The sequence below is a fragment of the Neltuma alba genome, unplaced genomic scaffold (assembly GCF_004799145.2).
Source record: "Neltuma alba isolate B1F8T4 unplaced genomic scaffold, ASM479914v2 tig00013138_pilon, whole genome shotgun sequence".
Taxonomy (NCBI): Eukaryota; Viridiplantae; Streptophyta; class Magnoliopsida; order Fabales; family Fabaceae; genus Neltuma; species Neltuma alba.
In genome coordinates this window covers 13,520-33,018 of record NW_021637454.1, presented here as the reverse complement: position 1 = coordinate 33,018, position 19,499 = coordinate 13,520, and the positions used below count along the sequence as shown (strand labels likewise).

Genomic DNA, 19,499 nt, shown 5'->3' with positions numbered 1-19,499 from the left:
AACGCATAAAATCCAATATCAGAGACCTCAGAAAAAGGTGTGAATGGATAATAGAGAAAAGAAGAGGATTCCTAATCATACCTTCACATTCCCACCTACTGGAAGTTGCACTGAGGCATTCAACAATGCCTCGATTGCTTCAGTCAAGGAGATAGAATACTCTACTTCTAAAGAGGACCACTCATCCAAATGAGGGATCTGTGATACGATTAGTGGAAAAAAAGTTAACAAGACCAAAAGAATGATCAAGGAATAATTTATTTTAAACAAATAAATGGAAAACCATGCTTGGAGGAAAGAAATAGACATCGTTATGTCAAATAAAATGTGAATTCTTGAAGAAACAAAACAGAAGATTAAATTTGATTAAGAAAAAGCAAATGAAAAAGGGAGGAGTGGAAGAAACTAAAACAAGAACGCACTCTAATCATGACAAAGAAAACAAAATATGAGACATATATATGTTTTAGAGATTAACGTGGCCCTACTCTTCAAAGAGGCATGCTTTAGAGGATGCTAGTTTCTTAAAATTACAGTCACAGACATGATATGTATTAGACAATTAACTTGGCCCTACTCTTCAAAGAGATAGCTTTAGAGGATATTAGTTTCTTAAAATGACGTTCAAAGAAAAGGTTATAGACTTAAGTAGTAATACACACAATAAGTAATAATAATTCCCAGAAGTATTTTTATCGTGAACAAAATATAGAATCATCTTCTTTGTACCCAAAAAAAAAAAAAAACTAGCATCGTCTTATCCACAAATTAAACACCAAGTACATGGTATTAACATTTGTTGCATCTGTGACTCGACAGACGGATCTCATCCTCTCAATCCTTCTTTCTCCTTTTCTTTCTCTAGAATCTCATCTCCAACGTTGGATTAAATAATAGATGGTTCAGATTTAATATTTTAAAAAGCAGAGGTCCACCTTCCCTCTCCTATTTATGCAATGTTATATAATAGTTCTATAAAGTATGAAATCTGAACTATTCATTATTTGATCCAAAGGTGGAGATCAAATTCTGAGGGAAAAAAAGGAGAAAGAAGGCTTCTGAGAGGATCTAGACCCTCTACGGACATCAGCAGGGCCTCAGGATAAGCTGCATCTTATGCATCCTTTAGAAGACATTAGTTGCTTAGGATTATGTGCAAAAACAAAATTTACTCTAGTATTGATACTGCCATGAGTAATGTAATTTCCAGTGCAAAAGCATATGCACAAAAAAAAAACAAAAACAAAAAGGCATGCCCTATGCACAAATTAGATGCACAACAAAACAAAAAAAAATGCATCGGAAGTCTTACTTGAGCTTCAAGAATTGTTAACAAAGTCTTTGCTCTCTGCAAAAGCTGCACTTCTAAGCGTTTCAAGTTCACAGAATCACGTAACTCTGACATTTTCAATGCCAGAGAATAAAGTGCTTTCTGCAAGAATTACCAAACATGGAAGGGGAAAGCAACCAGAGAAAAGTGAGCAAAATGCCAAAGATGGGATAAAAGGACTTGTAATCTAATCAGACTGATTAAAAGATCAAGTGCATATTATGCACGTAGAGTGAAATCCAGATGGTTAAGCAACAAAAATCTGGATAGTTAATCACAATAATACCTTCATGTATAAAAGTTCTCAGTACTTATGCCATAAAATTATACTTTAAGTAAAAGACTCAACATAAACTAAAATTAAAATGAGCTGTGGAAAAAATTTGTCAATAGATCATATGTCACGGATTTATTCATTGTGCCACGTCTTTCATGAGATTGCTGGAAATTACAAAATTTCCTTTCAGACTATAATCTATATCATTTAGGCCTTTAGCCTTTCCTGTAATGAGGTTCTATAGCTTAAACAAACTATAGACCCACATCTTGCCAATCATCAAATCATGTCTGCTAAATTCTCCTTCAATCAACAGCACTAGAAGTTTAGAACTACCCACACAAATAATAAAGGTTTTCTCTTAAGCTATGAACTTGTTATTAGGTAAGAAACATAGGCTACACACCTCACTTTCTCCTTGCTGAGCTTTCAATGAGGATTCTGCTTTTGCATTGGCAAATCTCCATTGCAGATAACGATTATATAGCAATCTCAGGCTATGCACGATTTCCTGATGATTGGAACCTTTTTTACTTTTCTTTATATCTACCCCGGTTTTGGACACGGAGCTACTGGGGGCAAACAAAGACCTCCAACTTTTGCAGAATTTGCATACTGCTTGACAAGAGAAGTCACATGTTTCTCACTGCCCCTTATGGAATGATTTAGTAATGCTCACTGCCTGATAATGACGGGTTAAGAGAACGTGAGAAAGGTGTTGTGGGGAATTTCAAACTGTCCCCACTACTTCTTACAGCACCCTTATTGCCAGTTTTCTCATCCACTGATCTAGTAGACACAGCAGGCAACATTTCTCCCTCCAGCACAGACGACCGAAATTCTGGAAGTGACTGTATGCTGCAGTTGACCTCCGAGTTGCTATGATTTTCGTCATCAGAGCATACCGAAGAAGTATCCCCAGACACTGAATTGGTTTCCCTTTGGGGCGAACCAATGTTGCCCTTAAATGAATTTGCAGTGGAAGATTGACTTCCCGATGACATCCCACTTGCTTGCAATAGTTTTGAAGCAGCTGTGGCATTCATACTAGCAGAACGCTGATGCGAAGTGAGTCTGTATCTTGAGGATACAGTTACTGTTGGAGTGTCCGGTCTCAAGGAGGGTGAGGTAAAACCATTTCCGATCCTCCCAGAACAGGACTTTGAAGGGTGAGGAGGTTGCTGTTCAACTCTTCCTCCTCCACCATTCTCCTTAAAGAGTTTCACAGCTCGTTGTTTTCTCTGTATAGTGGCAGTCGTATTTACTACATTTGATTTACACTGAGATCCAAAAGGAAATGGAGTTTCCGAATTTTCTATAGGTCGGTTCACATCAGCAGTACTCAAGGGATCTACTTCGGATTGCTGCTGCCGTGGCCGCCTCTGTACAGAAGATACCACAGGAGACATAAATCTAGAACTCACTTCCCTCACCCTAGGCCGCCGTTGATGAGAGGGCGAGGGCGGCGGCGGAGGAAGAGGAGGTGGAGGAGGAGCCGCAACATCCGTAACCATGTCCATCGCGGAATTGGACTTCTCTGTAACTTTGAGCTGCTTATGTTCTTGAATCATCTTCGAAGAATTTTTGCACAGCCAAACATTCAATTCACTTTCCCTATTGACGAAAAAATGGAAATAGCCTTAGATGAGTAAGTTTATCTACGACAATTCAATTCTCCCAGAATTTGACGGGAATTCACAGAGAAAGCGTAAGAAAACTGAAGAATTACCAAATCGAAGTTCCGGTTTGAGAATTGATTTGGCATCGCCGAGTCTCTCTCTCACTCCGTTTGGAGTATATTCTTCAGAGGAGGGAAGTGAAACGGAGGGATTGAAGTTTGAAGTCTCAAATTCAGAGGAAAGCCAACCTATCTCGGAAGAAGAGAAGGTGTGAGCGACGATGGAATGGCGGAGGGGGAGGACGAGTGAAGGTCGTGTCCTAGAGGAAGGAAAACTAACCGTTGTGCTATCGTTGGCACTGCACAACGGTCCGAATTTCAAATCCACATCACGATCTCTCTGAGGGGTGCGCTCTCACATTTTATCACTTGTTTGGTTGGGGCCCTCAATTTTTTTTGGCAACAAAAAAAAAAGGCAATGAGAAAAAGCACTTTGGAATTTATTACCAAGAAGCCACACTATTTTCAATATTATTGTCATGATTGATCATTTATATAAGGAAAAAAATGAATATGTTTTGATAAATTGTTAATTTTCGTTATATGAAGATTTGGTCCCAAAAAAAATGTTTATGTGAAGCTACTTGAAACTAAAACAAGTAATGGGCAGAGTAAAATAAAAGCAGTGAATAACATATAATCTATTGGGAACTATACTCATGCTGGACTGGGGGAAAGAGAGGGGATGGGAGGGAACTAGTTTAATAATAGAGCCATAAAATTTGAAAATTACCAAAATAAGGATCAAAAGTCTTTTAACGGCTTGATACTCCTTTTTCTTAATTTGCAATTTCAGACCCACTAATTTGCAAGTCATATTCGTCTATTTATGAGAAAATAAAAAAATGTATGTTTTAAGGATACGATAACTTCTCATGTGATATATTTCCCTTTTACAACTTTGTCACTACTAGTTTACTAGTGAGAATTGTCTATTTACGAAGGAGGAGGAATAATTTTCATGACTTCTAGTAGTTTGATGCTCATGTTCCTTAATTGCAACTTTGTGACCATTAATTTGCAAGTGAGATTCGTTGATTTGTGAAAGAAAATGAATCATTTGACTTATCAAAGGTATTATGACTTTTAATGGTTTGATACTCTTATTCCCTAATTTGCAACTTTGCAATCATTAATTTGCAACTAAGATTTGTTTTTTTATTTTTTGTAATAATCAATGAAAGAAAATGAACCATTTAACTTGTAAAAAATATTGATTTTTAGGGATTTGATATTCTTATTTTCTAATTTGTAACTTTTTAACCGTCAATTTACGAGTGAGATTCGTTGTTTTACTTCACTATAAGAACACTACTAGTAATTCCCTTATCGATATACACGAATATGTCCACAGAATTCCAAGTCACCTCAGGGGAGTAAAATGAAATATACAAGAACAATTAATAATCTGTATTGCGTATTATGAACAGCTAGAACACAACTTTAAATCAACTCATTCCAAATTTTGAGCAGAATTACAATCTACATGTTTAGGTCTTTAGGATCAACTTGCCATGCTAAAGTGCCTGAAGTGTTTTTTTTTTTTTTGGGGGGGGGGAATGTAAACGAGATAAGCCTCACTGTGCAGTTTGCGCACATATTCAAAACAACTTCCAAAAACAAAAAACAAGAGAACACAGAATTGCAAAAATTTATGACGAAACAAAAAATACAAGGATAGCGTAACAGGCGAAAGCTACTGAACAAGCCACCAAAAAATATGCAATTTGATGGGGCTTTCCGTCCACAAAATCGCTTTCCAGTAGACTAAGGAAATAGATATGGACAGTAGAATTACATCAAGAATCAGTGAAGGGGGAAAAAGCTAGAACAATATAACTGACGAAAGGGGTTTGATTTCCACCCCCAATTTTTTTTCAAAGAAAATGTTTACATGACAATCTCTTCAATCTTCCCTATGCATTAATAATTTCCGGAAAGGTCCATCCTTCCGATCTTTGGCAGCTTCAGTTAGAGCAAGGAATCTCTTGAACCCTGTGGTGGCAGCTCCTCGTCCAAGTGCAGCAGCCCTGGTAAGCACATCCTCCCTAGAAGCCATAAGTCCAACAGAAATAGGACTAGGCCCTGCTGGAGCTACTGGAGCAGCCTGGGAAACTGCCGGTGGAATCTGAGTTTGCTTTATTCCAGGCCCATGTTTGTTGAAGTCATCAAGAATGGTTTGCTGATCAGCCTTTTTAAGTCCCTGAAACCATGCCACAAAAGTTATCTGGAGTCTCGAGATGAATAACTTGCATAAAACAATCTTGGACATCTAAAACTCAAAAAACTTTGCATCATAATATCATCGACGAAGATGAGAATGAATCAAGTATAGATATTTAACCAATTGAACAGCTGAATGGTCAGTCTGAATTCAGTCAACCACATTAGATTGTGAGAACATATTCGTCGTAAATGTTTCGTGGGATTCATTGAAATTGCTCATTGACACTTCAAATTTTATGTACAATAGACTTAATGTTCCTTTGAAAGGATTGATGCTCTATAGAATCATACCAATGAGTGTAATTTACAATGTCAGTCAGTCAATACTTCAATAAACTTCCTAAACATACTAGTAGTGTAGTAGTAGTAGTAATATTATTTGTCAGTCTAAGCAGTGAACTTTGTTAAGGGTTGTAGCTTTTAATCAAGAGATTCCTTTGAATCTACTAACACATACACCAAATTACCAAATAGTAATGTTTAATGCCACAGACTCTGAGCACTATGATACTTATTCTTTTCAAGACTATTCTTCTCGTTATACTTTTAAGAGTTTGCAATGCAATAACATTGCCGGAATATGAAAAGCATATATCCTCAATTGTTAAACTATGATTAAGAAAAAATTTTAGCAGTGGGCTCACTGTAATTTCATTTTATCCTGCATTTAATATAGCCATATAAAATGCAGTTTATGTACCCAATTAGAAGTAACTTATCACAGGTCCTTGACCTTGACTTACTCAAAGATGATGGCCCCCTCAATCTTTCATCTCAGACCAGGCCAAAGAAATAATGCAATAGAATATATGTTAGTAGAAGAGCTAACCTTGAGCTCCAGTATTCTCTGAAACTCCATGGGTGTACCCTCAGGTAGCAGTGCACGGTATGTATCTGCTACAGAATCAACGGGCGAAAGAATAACCTAAACAGAGTGATTTACACAACACAACCTTGAATCAGGGAGAAATCTAGACGTGCATGAAATAATAGTCTTCCAATCTTCCAACTAACTAATAACAAACCTTCAATAGGGCTTCTGCTTTGCTCATCTCACGACTTACAAATTTCGAATAGCTAGCAGCACCTGATGTCTGTTGCAGAAAATCAAAAGTTAGTCAGGATGATCAGCGAACAATTAACAAGCCCCTGACAAGCACAAGATAACTGCACGTGTGAAGACTAAGAATACAATGCTCCATACTATTTAACACAGCCAAGCCAAGTACTCCCATGGGTCCTTTTAATAAGAATCCATTGACTAATTCACACGTACCAATAAAAAGAGTTAAAAGCAATAAATTTGTCATAAAATTAAGTAATCTCCAATCTTACTCTCATTAATTACACTAAATTCCAACATTAAATTAATTTCTATTCTCTCACTACCCTCATTAAATGTGGGTATACGTGGAAAAAGGTATTTGATACTCATTGAGAAAGGACCAAAAATTTCTCCTAAAAGGGCTCTTATAATAAGAACCAGAGGAAGTACGTCAAAATCATAGATTGCAGGCTGGTAACCTTTGTCTAGCCCACAAATTAGATTATCTTCCAAGCATTTCAACAGAGCCAGTTTTCATTTCCTGCTTGATCTTGGGATTAATTCAGAAAATGCGACAATTCCTCTCTATTGTAGCTACTTCATATTAATGATTTGCACCGCACAAACTAAGGTAACTATCTGGCCATCTGTCATTCCCTAAATTCAATAAAACTAATACATTTCATTTTCCAATCATCATCATTCGATTGATTCCAATATCAAACAATAGTCATGAAAAAGCTTGTTCTTTTGGGAAGTTTAATTATCAGTAGATATTGCTCTGCTCAAAACTAAATCAAGGAAGTGCCAGGAAGGCCATCAATATGTCACCAGTAAAGTAAGTGAAATCAGTGCCATAGAAGTCCGAAAAGTAAGTAATAAAAATATGTGATTCAGAAATCAACACAGGGGACACATGCGCCCAAACAGAATATAATTGTTGTGACTACAAATTTGCATTTGCATGAGCTAAATCACCTGTCTACCAAGGGAAGGAATTTCTAGAAGGATAGTCTTAACAGCTTGGGTATCCAATAGCATCTGCAAAAGCATCAGAGCATAAGCACGTCTCCATCATAAAATTCAAGACCTCATCAGGCAGCTTAAATTATTGTAAGACAAAATTCGATCAATTTTATTCTCATTGATGATGAAGAATATGAAATACAGAACAAAGCAAAGAACACTAGAAAAGAAAAAGATTTTCAAGTGAAATACAAGCTGGGAATAATGCATTAGTTTTCAATGTTTCTTTCAATAAACAATCTTCTGTTGGCATCAAGCACAGGACATTAGACGATGGTTTCATTCTAGTGTCATACTTTCTCCCTTAAAGCCGAGGGTATGTTTGGAGGTTTTAAAATGATCTTGCATTAACAGAGAAGTCAGTCAATTTATCTAAATATAGATCAACAGTAAGAGGAAATGATAAGATTGTAGAAGGCAAAATCGATGAGGAAAAGATAAGGTAGTAGAAGGCAAGATTGGTGTGCACTAAATAAGTTCTCCACCCAGTAAATTATGCCACTAAACTCAGGGAGCAAAAAGATATATTAATCAGATAAATATTTAGAACAAGCCAAGTAAGTCTATCACTAGACCTCCCTATTCACACCCCATCCCCTCTCTACTTCAACATTCTGAAGGACTTTGAAAGATAATGCCTTTCATCTAGTTTAGCAGAACTGAGGTAAGAATCTAACATTTTGAAAGTAAAATAGAAAGAAAATGGGATAGGTTGGCCTAAACTAAATCCAGAACTTCATTACAGGCACTTGTTACTGCATTGGTGACTCAAATTCAAGCATCACTGATTTCAGAAATTCTACACTACAATGGAAATCAGCAATTGCAGCTCTCCCCGTTCTTTTACTATGAACTGCTCGCCGCCCAAGAAAACTACCTTTCTTCCTCTTTTCCAAATCTTGACTGGGTATTCTCCAGCCAGAGAAAAGCATCAGTTAAGAGGGTGAGGACAGTGGCTTTGTTTTCATGTTTTCTTTCCTTTCCACTAACATTCCCTCTATCTCAGTGTTCAGCTGGCACATGGTCTTCCTTTTTCTGATCCAACTTGCATCTTGCGATATTCTTCTTGTGCTAGTATTAATGGATCATCTTCTTGAACTTTCATGCCCTGAGGCTCTTTAAAAGTGATGGTACGCATCTCATTCACAAGGAACCTGACCATATGTATTCCTTCAGGCTTGTTCATATATCTTGTATAAACACTTGAAACTCTTCAAGCTCCATCCCTTGGACTCAAGCATGCCCTGCTTCCGCTTCCCCCAAGAGGGGAAGGAAACCACCCTAATACCACTTAATGCAAAGTGAATTCCAAAGTCAACTTTTGTTCATTTCTTCACACATTTACACTTACATCTGGTACATACATAGAGCTAGGATCACTCCTAACTACCTTAGCTACCCTTAACAACCCTCATAGATATTCTCTTATGTACAACTCATAACAAAAGATAACCTTGGAACGGTACCCAAAGTCTGCTTTACACAATCTTAGGCACACCATTAACTTGACAGGAAAAATAGGTGAAGATGACACCATTTCAAAATTCAGCATTCAAGAGAAGCCAACTAGATAACCTATAAGACTTAAACAATCTTGCAAGCATTTGGAAAATGTCATTCTTCAAGAAAAAGGTACAAGAATGTGTTTAATCACACATTTTATTTAGAAACGTTCCAGCCATATTAAGAAGCCATGAAAGGATCCGTTTAGATAAAGACAGTTTGATTTTCAGATTCAGCATTTGGGAGAGAAGCTGGATAAATATAGAAGATATAAGGAAAAAATTTAGAAGCTTAAACAGTGAAAGCAGCTAGTACCTGTTGAGCTCCTGTTTCTGATATTTGCCTGCATTTGAAGATATTGGAATAAAAGCGGGGACCAAGAGAAGATGCAAGCTGCATATAAAAGCAGAAAACAGACTTAATGCAGACAACTGAATTCATGAATGCTGAGAACTAAGTTGATTAACTATAAAGAGTTATGATCTCCTCAAGTTCAGTCAATATTCAGAACAATGAAAAATGCTAGAGTACGGAGACAGATTTCTTAAACAAACACAAATATGCGGACTGGATTCCAAATGTAAACTGATTACCACCTCCCAGGATGAAGTTGAAAGGGTTGTATCAGGGCTGTTAAAGCTTTTCAATGGGTTTTGTCAAGAAAGTGGAAATGAAAAGGGCTGATGATGAAAGGAAGGCAAAAGATTGGAAAACTTGTGGGAGGACCTAGCCCCTCACAAATTCCATCACACTGATTTCCATGTTAAGAATATTTTGTACCACACAAATTTGTTAGCCAGCAATACGAAAGAAATTGGAAACATTGAAAGTTGGAAACAAAAACATTCAAGGATAGTCTAATAATGACATGTATTATGCTAGAAAAGAATTTGTCCCCCACTTCTAGGTTAATTTCTGTAAACCATAACTTAAATCAAGAATAATCACCTTGTCAAGAAAGAACTGAAAGTAGACAGGTGAAAGAAGGCTTCCGAGTACAGGAATGCTAGTTGTAAGAATCATATTTATACCATTAACATACCTACATGAAAACTATATACAATTAAAAGATAAACTTGATCAGAGATAGGAACAGGTTCAGGTTTATGAAGAAACTAGCTTACTCAGATTGATCACCAACACTTTCAAGGGTACCCCATGGAACACGTGTCATTGCAGCCATTTCAATGTCAAATTTGGTTTCGAGACCATGCACCAGGGTGACCAGTGATTTTGTTATAACAGCTGAAAATTCATCCTGCATGATTGTTTGACTCCATTAGAATAAGACTTACAAGAAAATGTCCCCCTCATTTGAGAAATTATGGCTACCTGAACTTCTGACATGTCTATCCCATCCGCATATTGAGGATCAATTATTTTAGCAACACTTTCTGCCAGTTCACCAGCCTGCAAAGCATAATAACCAGTTACCTAAAATAGCATGTGTACAACATAAACCAGATCAAGAGTGTTAAAGAAACTAACAGACCGTCTTGTGGCAATATTCAGCTGAATTGACAATATAGCAAATCACCCTTTCATCCCTATCAGATGTCTGTTCAACATTTTCAAAGATCAGAGAAGGAAAAAGAAAATGTTTCACAACAATATCAAGTTGCCAAAAATATCATGGGAGAAAGTGCCCTATTACATTATACCTTTATCTGTCCATCCATGCCTGTGGCAGCGGCAACAATTCCTGTGCCCCCCTTGGGTAGTCTTGTAAAGAGTTTTGTAGCATATGCTTTAAGAATTCTTGAGAAAACCTAAGATTAAAAGCAAAAACTCATAACATACAAAAACTTGGACCTTTAACATTCCAATATTCATCAACGTCACAACCAGAAATTGGTCCCCTTTATACCACACATTTAGCAGACTAGTTGATGTAGGAAAAAAGCAACTATGAGAAAGGGAACGGAATATCAAACAAAATACCTAATTTATGTTAATCAATGACTGAAAATTGAAAAAAGTTATACTTAGAAAATTACCTTGAACAAATTATATAGTGTCTGGTTCTTTGTTAAAGCGCTGCATCTCTTCAAGCTCCTCTTGATGATAAGAAACAACTATATAGCACAGTGAAAACTAATTAGGTAAAAATATTGCAGGATAAAAACTGGTAAAGTGGGGAAAGATTATTAGAGACTTCTAAAATATAGTTATTCATATCTATTGAAAAACCTTTACTTGTTTCACAAGTCAAAAAAAAAAAAAAGCATTAATGGAAAATCTTCCTAATTGTAGTTAGTATAATCAGGATTCTAAATCATACTTGGATTTACCTAACGTCAAGAACAAAAGCAAAATTTGAGAGTTTTTTAAGGATTCTAAATCACGCTTGGATGAGGTCTCAGGTTCGAGCCCGGTATTAACATGTTTGGGTGCATGTTTAATTGTATTAACTAAAAAAAAAAAAAAAGGAAAATGCATGGATAGAAGCTCCAACATGATCATATTAAAGATCTAGTGACTTGACTTACCTGCATGCTACTGGATAAAACATTATTCTGGCTTCCCTCCTCAGTATCCCATGTCTCTTCCTATTAAAGATAAAAGGTTATTCAATGGAGAAAGTGACAAGCAAATAACAGAACACAATCCAACAAACTAACAAAAATCACCTGAACAAGCTTCTCCAGATTTTCCATCAGCGTCTTCTCTTCCAATTCTACATATACCGTCAAGTGAGGTTCAAAGCAAGATGAAATGATTCCACGGAAGTTGAACTGTCAAAATAGCCACTCCAAGTGTTTATCAGGATTGCTTTGATGAACCAGACCAAAAAGGAATAAAAAGAAAAACTCAGAACATGGAAGATTGTAGCTACATATTACACTAGAGACTAGAGAGGATATTAAGAGGACAATGATTGGGTTAGAGTCCTGCTAATAAGAAACAGGAAAAAAAAATACAAGGACAGGACAAGAGATAAACGAGGGAAATCCGTAGCTTTGATATTCAATGCTGCAAAATACCATTTACGAAGGGATCCCACTGGTTCTGGTCAAAACCTTCTTCCGCTATTACAACCAGATATCTCTAAGAACAGAAACTAGTGCTCAAAACACGGAACAACTCAGAAGACATAACACAAGCCACTGGCATTTGAGAGGCCAGTCTCTCCTCATCACGCTCAAAATACAGAATATGAACTCCTTCTGCTAGGAGACTCCAACCACTATAAGCCAAAAGGTAACATTCACAGCCCCCAATACTGCCCTCTCCAAGACCAGGCCTATAGCAACTCTAATTCTTTGTTTCTTCTCCCTAACATTACAAGTCTGAAGGTCAACGCTCCGATCATCAGAAAGTTGCTTTCCCTTGCATCTTCCTAAGTTTCCTCTTATAGGTCTTTGTAACAAAAGTGGTTCTATCAGATTGTTCTATCAGATTAGCATAATGGGTTTGAAGAGTTTCCCCAAAAACACAAACTTAGTTTCAAAAGAGCAGCATAAGAGCATTCAAAAATATTAGTCCAAAAGATTATAAAATTGTAGTAGCAAAGATAAGAATGCTGAGATGGATATCTAATCACACAAGAAAATATAAGATTTGGAATGACCATATAAAAGGACAAGTTGACATGGCATATGCTGAAAAGAAAATGATAGAAAATCATTTATAATGGTTCAATCATGTGCAAAGAATGTTGATGAAAGTGCTAGTAAGAAGGGGTGAGCAGATATCTTTAATGCTATAAAGCAAGGTAGAAGGAGACCAAAAAGGACACTTAATCGAGATTTATGGTAAATAGTATATCAGAAGAGTTGGTTATGAATAAAGCAAAATGAAGTTGAGCGGTCCATTTAGCCAACTCCATTTAGTGGAATAAGGCCAGTTGTTGTTGTTATAAGCACTCTAGATGAGAAAATAGGTGGAGATTTATCTGATTCCTAGACTTGAAGAAAGAGAAATAAAATTATTACATACCCCAGCTCCAGGCACTGCCAAATCTTTATTTGCATCTTTTTCCTGTCAATACAAAACCAAAACATAATGGTCATTTGATAACCACAAATATGAATAGTTGTTATGGATAAGTATTGTCAACTCAACATTCTAGAATACCTACCTCATTGCCACTTCCTTGATGTGCAGCAAGCTTCCTTTCATACTTCTTCCGGATATCTGAAGCACTACTGCTAGAATTACCCCCTCTTCCAATTTCTTCAATCTCATTCCCAATCTCCCTGCTTTGTGTGCCTCCCCCAAATTTCTCAGCGAGCTCATCCTCAAACTCTAAAGTTCGCTGTAATGCCTGCAAGAATGAGCAAAGAAACCCTGAAAAAATTACATGCTCAAGAAAAACCGAGCATAACATGGAGGTATAGTGGCATAGCATAATATCAAGTGAAGCATGAAGCAATACTTATAAAAACAAAGCCAGTGGTTAATCATTCAATGCCTGATCAAATCCACTGCTTACCAGCAACAAGGTCCCCACATCTGGCTTTTCTTTCAGATTAGAAAGAATGTCCTCAAGTTGTTTCCTGCAATGAGATATACTGTAAGCCCAACAATATTTTCCAACTAATGATGCTGAAAAATTAAAAGTAACACAAAAAGTGGTAAAAATTCAATGAAACCCAAAACCTGTTTTATTTTGGATAACATCACATCCGATAGAAATAATCCACACACATGATAAGCACACATCATAACATCTTATACTTGATAAAATCCACCTTACAAATATCAGCTCCAACGAGATGGGGACATATTGATTTGTAAGAAGTAAATTATAATTATTCCTTGTTTAATTTAATGGATCAGCATCAAATGTACTTTGTAATCTTACATCATACCAGAACACACTAAATGGAGCAGCATTTCCACCATAGCCACGGCTTCTCTTAATGGATAAAGCATCATTGATAGATTATATTAAATTGCTGCTAAACAAAGATATCATACCTGGTCTTCTTGCAGAACAAGATACAAAGCCGATAAGAAACATGCCATGAAGAAGGAAAAATTTTCCAGATGTCTTCATTTGATCTCATTCGTCGTTTAATCCATGCATATCTTCGCTCCGTTTTATCTAACTTTGCTAATTCTATGAAGATGTAATAAATTGAAGATTAGTAACAATAAATATACATCAACATAAAATCATGTTGGCAATAATTTCACGCACCAGCTCCTTCAAAAATTTGTTCATACGATGTAAGCTCCCGGCTGCAGAAATTATTTACCAATTCTTCCCTAACAGAGGGCTCTAGCGCATCAACCACTAAGCAGGCATCAGACAACTGCTGGAGCAAATTAGTTTCTTCTGTCTCCTTTCCAGTACCTAAGCTGAGAATGAGAACAGGAAGTTGAAAACCCCCGTTAAACAAAAGCCTTTTCATAGAATACAAACATATCCGCATTCAATGAAGTAAAATAGTGAAATACATAATGAGTTATAACTACCAATATGACCAAATATGCAATTGAGCAATCAAAATGGAAAATGTGTATCCAGCTCATATTCTATTACCCAAAGGCCGAAGAGTTAGAAATTAGTAACATACCTTGAGAAATCAGAAAATACATGTGACTTGAGAATTTGCTTTATGCTCTTAAATTTCTCCCTGAGTTCAATGATCTTATGAATATCTCTATAGGCTTCAAAGTGACTACATAATTGGTTCACAGCCTGATAAGTAAGATGATAACATCAATAATCAATAATTGGACAATATGTTAAAAAACAAATGTGCAGTTACACATGATTTTATCAGGAATAAGTGATATGAGAAGCAGAAATCTAACATAGAAAATAATTTATTAAAAAACTAAACAAACAGAAGTAGGCCACACAACTTCAAGCACATGACGCAAGAAAATATAATGCATCCAGAAAATAGCACGGTCAAAAGTATGAAAGGGTCCCACCAGAGTTACATAATTCAACAGTTTGTTACGCTTCACAAGAATACTCACAGAAATGTTCACATGAAATGAACCAAGAGAAGAAACCTACTGAAACCTCATGCATTTACTAACTTTTTAGGGGGAGGGACCGAGGGAGTCTGGCTTGGTGCTGCTTAAGATGCATTCCATTTGGTTGATTATGCCATAGAGATCATAAAAACAGTCTAGTTAAAGCTAACTGAATGATTTTGGTTTTCACATATGCATGCATATTATATATTAATACTCCCTCCGTTCCTTATTATAAGAGACAAATAACCGAATTACGTTGATCAAAAAAACAGTTAAAATTAGTTAAGAACAATTAATATGTAAAAAGTATAATTTTTTTTCCAAAAATACCCTCATTAATAAGGAGAGAGAGTATGAGAGAGAATAATAGTAAATTCTTAAAAGAAAGAGAAGTGGAGAGGAGAGAGAGTGTTAGTTGGAGACAATAAATATGGGTAAAATAGGAAATCAACACAAAAAAGTAGAGACAACTTTTAAGTGTCTCTTATATTTAGGAACATACTATAAGCATCAAATGTCTCTTATAATAAGGAACGGAGGGAGTAATAAATAAGCCCGTGAACTCAGAAGTCAATAATATCAGGGAGAATCCAGAAAATGGATCTCTTGGAGTAACAAGAATTCCTCCTTAACAAATATGGGATATGCCATCTAATTCAATCAACGTGCACCATCTAAAACCTCTCTAGAGTGCCCTGATTAGTATCTACATCCAAATAAAAGAAAATAAGTGGATCAGATAAATCCAAAACTGCAATAGATTTTATGAATTTCAAAGGAATTAAAATCTATACACCAAAGATGTCAACCACGTGATAAAAGAAGAACCAATGCAATACATAGATATTTAAATAGCAAGTCTCCGAGAAGCATGATCAGCAATAAGATTCACTACCTCCAGCTGTGCAGCTGCCTCTTTATATTGACGTTTTGAAGCCATGACCTGAAGCTGTTCAACAGCAGAGACTGCCACATGATAGGTAGTGTTGCATTAAAGATTGAATAATGGTTATGAGTCTTAAAATCTACCACGAAAGCCTCAAATGTTTCAAACAGAGAGTACAAAGTTTCAATTGTAAGTTTAAAAAATTAAAGCAACCAATTGGTTTTAATATTGAGACCAGAAAATTGCAGTAACGGTTCATTATTTTAGTTTATCTTAACAATACATGGATTGTCAGGTCTAGTTACAATAAAGTATGAGGACTTGTACTATAAATTCTATGGTAAAATTCTCTCATAAGCACCTAAGCATTTTTACATTAGAACTTGCCTAATGCGTATAAAAATGGGACCTCTGAAAACAGATTAAATTAACAAACAAATTAGCAAACTTATTCATATGGTAAAGAGAGTGTGTGAGGGTGTGCGCCCTTGCACGCGAGAGAGAGAAAGAGAGAGACTAAGAGATTACTGAGAGAATAACTTCAAAGATTTGAGAATCAAGAATCCTTCTGAAAACAAAAGAAAGAAATAAAACTAATATTTCAATCTATTAACTCAAAGAGATATGCAATCCTCTGGGTATATAAACGGAGACTCACTTCAAAAAACCAAAGCAGAGGCCCTCATAGAGGAAATGCAAGAAAAGCTATCCTTTGATTCTGCGACTCTTCCCAACCATTCAATCATATCATTTCCATTTATACAAAATAAAACTCGGCATTCTACAGTGTCTAATGCAAGTTCCAAACCATGGAAACTTGCATCTTATGCATTGCACAACCAACATCTGAAAAAATTTATAAATCCCTTAAAACTGACATGATCAGTTAATTGTTTGGCCAGCCACTGCTGAGAAAAATTCATCTTCATCACATCCAACTTCACTAGCAAATCACTGACAGGAATTTTGTTCTAGATGTAGCACAGATCAAATTATCGCAAAGATTATAGCTTTTAGAGTCAAAACAACCCAAAAAAAAAAACACAAAAAAAAAAGGATAAAAGGGGAGAATACAAGATGCCTGGATTAAATTTTTGTGCCTTCACAAATCATGTCATTGGTTACAGTCATTCCCCCACCATGAGAAAGAGAGTTAACGGAATTACAGAATTCTCTGAAATTAAATACATATTCACAGATGCAACAATTATTAGATAGACATGATAAAATTCAAATAAGGATCAATTATTCAAACATAGCAATGCTCTCTCTTGTCTTTAAAGATACCTCGACAGTGAACATGATTGTAACTTCCGGCCTACGTATGCATTTTTAACTTTATTACTATGGTCATCAAGGGACAAGATTATGCATAAACATCACAAACAAGAGATATTCACCTCTATCTGTCTTCCAGTTGCACAGATTAAATGCAAACTTAGCACTTCAAACCCAATAAATATCAACTAACCCAAAAATTACTAAGAATACCAACCATATACCAATCTAATTAACAGATCTTAAGTTACCAAGTTCAACTCCTGATGCTGCAAAAGTAGTCAGCAAGCTTTTTTTTCCGAGGGAAGGGGGCATAATAGGTCACTTATGATATACAGAAGGACAATCAAGATTTACCAAGCATGGTAAGACGGTGAAGAGCAGTGATTGTTGTGGTTATGTGCTTCTTGGCAAAATCCAGTTTCTTAATGTCACGGCATATTTCTTGAACCATGGTTTCACTTTGTACAGCTTTAGTTTTTATTTCTCGGATCTTATACATTAGTTCCTGCATCATAAAATCAAAACAGTTAAACATATAAAATGACATTCAAGTTCACAGAGAAGCTTGAAGGAGGAAGAGAGACAAAAGAAAGCATCACGGACAAATGCAAGGAAAAAAAATATATCAAAATACTTGACAGTTGAAAAATAGAAACTCATCACATTGAACCAGGAAACTGCTTTTCACAAGCATGCATTTCAAAAATAAAGAGAAAGATGTGTTGTGTGTGCGTGCGCGTAAGAGAAAGAGGGAGGAGAGGGTAATTAGAAAAATATGGAGAGGGTGAGGGTGGAGGAAGAGAGTCAACCTCCACGGCAGTTGTAGCAGCAGCAAGATCTTCTTTGGCTTTAGTCCTTGAATTGCTCTGAAATTACAGAAGCTGAGTCATCAAACAATAGAAGCCAAAAAGGTGTATATGATTACAGTTTTAACGATTAATACCTCACGACACTGAACCATATTTAGCCCAGGCGATTCACAATTCAGGAATGCAATCAAGGATAACTCCTACATTCCCCACCCCCCAGAGTCCCCCCTTTTAAAAGAAGTGACCAAATTTATATCCAAAGTATTAACCTTCATGTTAGCTTCACTCAAATGTCCCATTAGAATTGAATAGCTCCGAGCAAGTTTTCAGTAAATGACAACATCAATCTGATTTTTTTAGCAAAATGTCAATATGATTTAGCTCCTGAAATATTGTTAAGTTTTTCAGATGGCTGGGGTTATGTGAGAATAACACAGAACGAAGTCACTACAAGCCATTAACTTAAGACTAGGAAGCAGTTAAGGTCAGAGGCATGGATCAAGACCTGTTGGCGAACAGCTGCTAAAATTCCAGCATCAACAGTGCGAATCTCATTCTGTATCTTTTGCATAAGTGGCTCAACACCGGATAGAGATGCCTCTGGATAATATAGAAAATAGATGAGCATAGAACTGAGCATTAGCAAGAAGAACTGAACTACCTGGTAAGTTCATGAACTTGCTGGCACAAAAGCGCACAAAAGACAACAAACGGAGGGGAGGGGGGAGTTACAGAGTTTGCAAGTATGAAATGCAATCGAAACGGCAGCCCATGCGGATTGGAACTAGATTTGCAAGTAGGACATGGTTACCATTGGGAAACATCTGATTGATATACTCCAAAGCACTTGACTTGTCCATTGCTGATAGTAGATGAAAACCCACCTCGACGCCCCTGATACCACGTTCAATCGAAGCACCAACAACGAAGATTCAATATCTAGATCTCATATATTGCATCAAGCTCTCGGTGAAAAGGGAAAGGATGCCAAGTTCAAAGGCGAAGAGGGGAATTTGGAAGATGAGAGAATGACACAGAAAGTAAGCACCCACCACAGTGGCAGCAACAGCTAGAAAATCAGAGCTCCAAATCTAACATTTATTCATGCACTTCTTCCTGCAGATCGAATTGCAGGGCGATGCTAGCAGCCTGAATTTGGATCCTCTCGAGCATGCGCCCTCTTTCGTCATCACGCGGTCAGTCCCATACTAGGGGCGAATGTCAAAATTCGAAAACAATAAGGACTAACAGTGAAAATTGAACAAGAAATCAACAAAGAAAAAGGGGATAATTTCAGTTAGCCCACAAAATAAATGTAATTTCGATTAGTCCTTGTAAAACCAATAGTCCTTGTAAAACACTAGAGACATCACTGCACCTTTAGACCAAAATAAAATTAAAAATTACGGGTGTCTTTTTTTAAAATAAGATGAGCAAGGGAGGTTTTGACTTTTAAACTCATGATTCTTTGGCACATCAAAAGAGTTATGACTAGCAA

General features: G+C 36.4%; 2 protein-coding genes and 1 long non-coding RNA gene across 3 annotated transcripts; all 3 read right to left on the bottom strand.

Moving 5' to 3' along the window:
- Positions 1-80: 80 nt before the first annotated feature.
- Positions 81-2,141, bottom strand: LOC114734753 (uncharacterized). The gene is made up of 3 exons (XR_003739202.1): positions 2,014-2,141; positions 1,313-1,432; positions 81-198 (listed from the first exon to the last, which is right to left on the bottom strand). It is a non-coding gene; the product is annotated as an uncharacterized LOC114734753 (long non-coding RNA).
- A 131-nt stretch (positions 2,142-2,272) lies between these two features.
- Positions 2,273-3,418, bottom strand: LOC114734756 (uncharacterized). Its single transcript, XM_028922401.1, has 2 exons — positions 3,337-3,418; positions 2,273-3,221 (listed from the first exon to the last, which is right to left on the bottom strand). The coding sequence occupies exon 2, from the start codon at positions 3,176-3,178 to the stop codon at positions 2,273-2,275; it is 906 nt and encodes a 301-aa protein (XP_028778234.1). The 5' UTR covers positions 3,179-3,221; positions 3,337-3,418.
- Positions 3,419-5,191: 1,773 nt separating this feature from the next.
- Positions 5,192-19,187, bottom strand: LOC114734754 (vacuolar protein sorting-associated protein 53 A-like). Its single transcript, XM_028922400.1, has 25 exons — positions 19,054-19,187; positions 18,813-18,895; positions 18,507-18,601; positions 18,002-18,058; positions 17,547-17,697; positions 15,921-15,991; positions 14,611-14,735; positions 14,232-14,392; positions 14,009-14,150; positions 13,521-13,584; positions 13,167-13,352; positions 13,025-13,066; positions 11,716-11,820; positions 11,575-11,634; positions 11,083-11,160; positions 10,747-10,854; positions 10,578-10,643; positions 10,418-10,495; positions 10,210-10,343; positions 10,034-10,127; positions 9,401-9,478; positions 7,535-7,597; positions 6,537-6,605; positions 6,341-6,436; positions 5,192-5,488 (listed from the first exon to the last, which is right to left on the bottom strand). Exons 2-25 carry the CDS (start codon positions 18,859-18,861, stop codon positions 5,192-5,194), a joined length of 2,469 nt encoding a protein of 822 aa, XP_028778233.1. The 5' UTR covers positions 18,862-18,895; positions 19,054-19,187.
- Between the last annotated feature and the right edge of the window lie 312 nt (positions 19,188-19,499).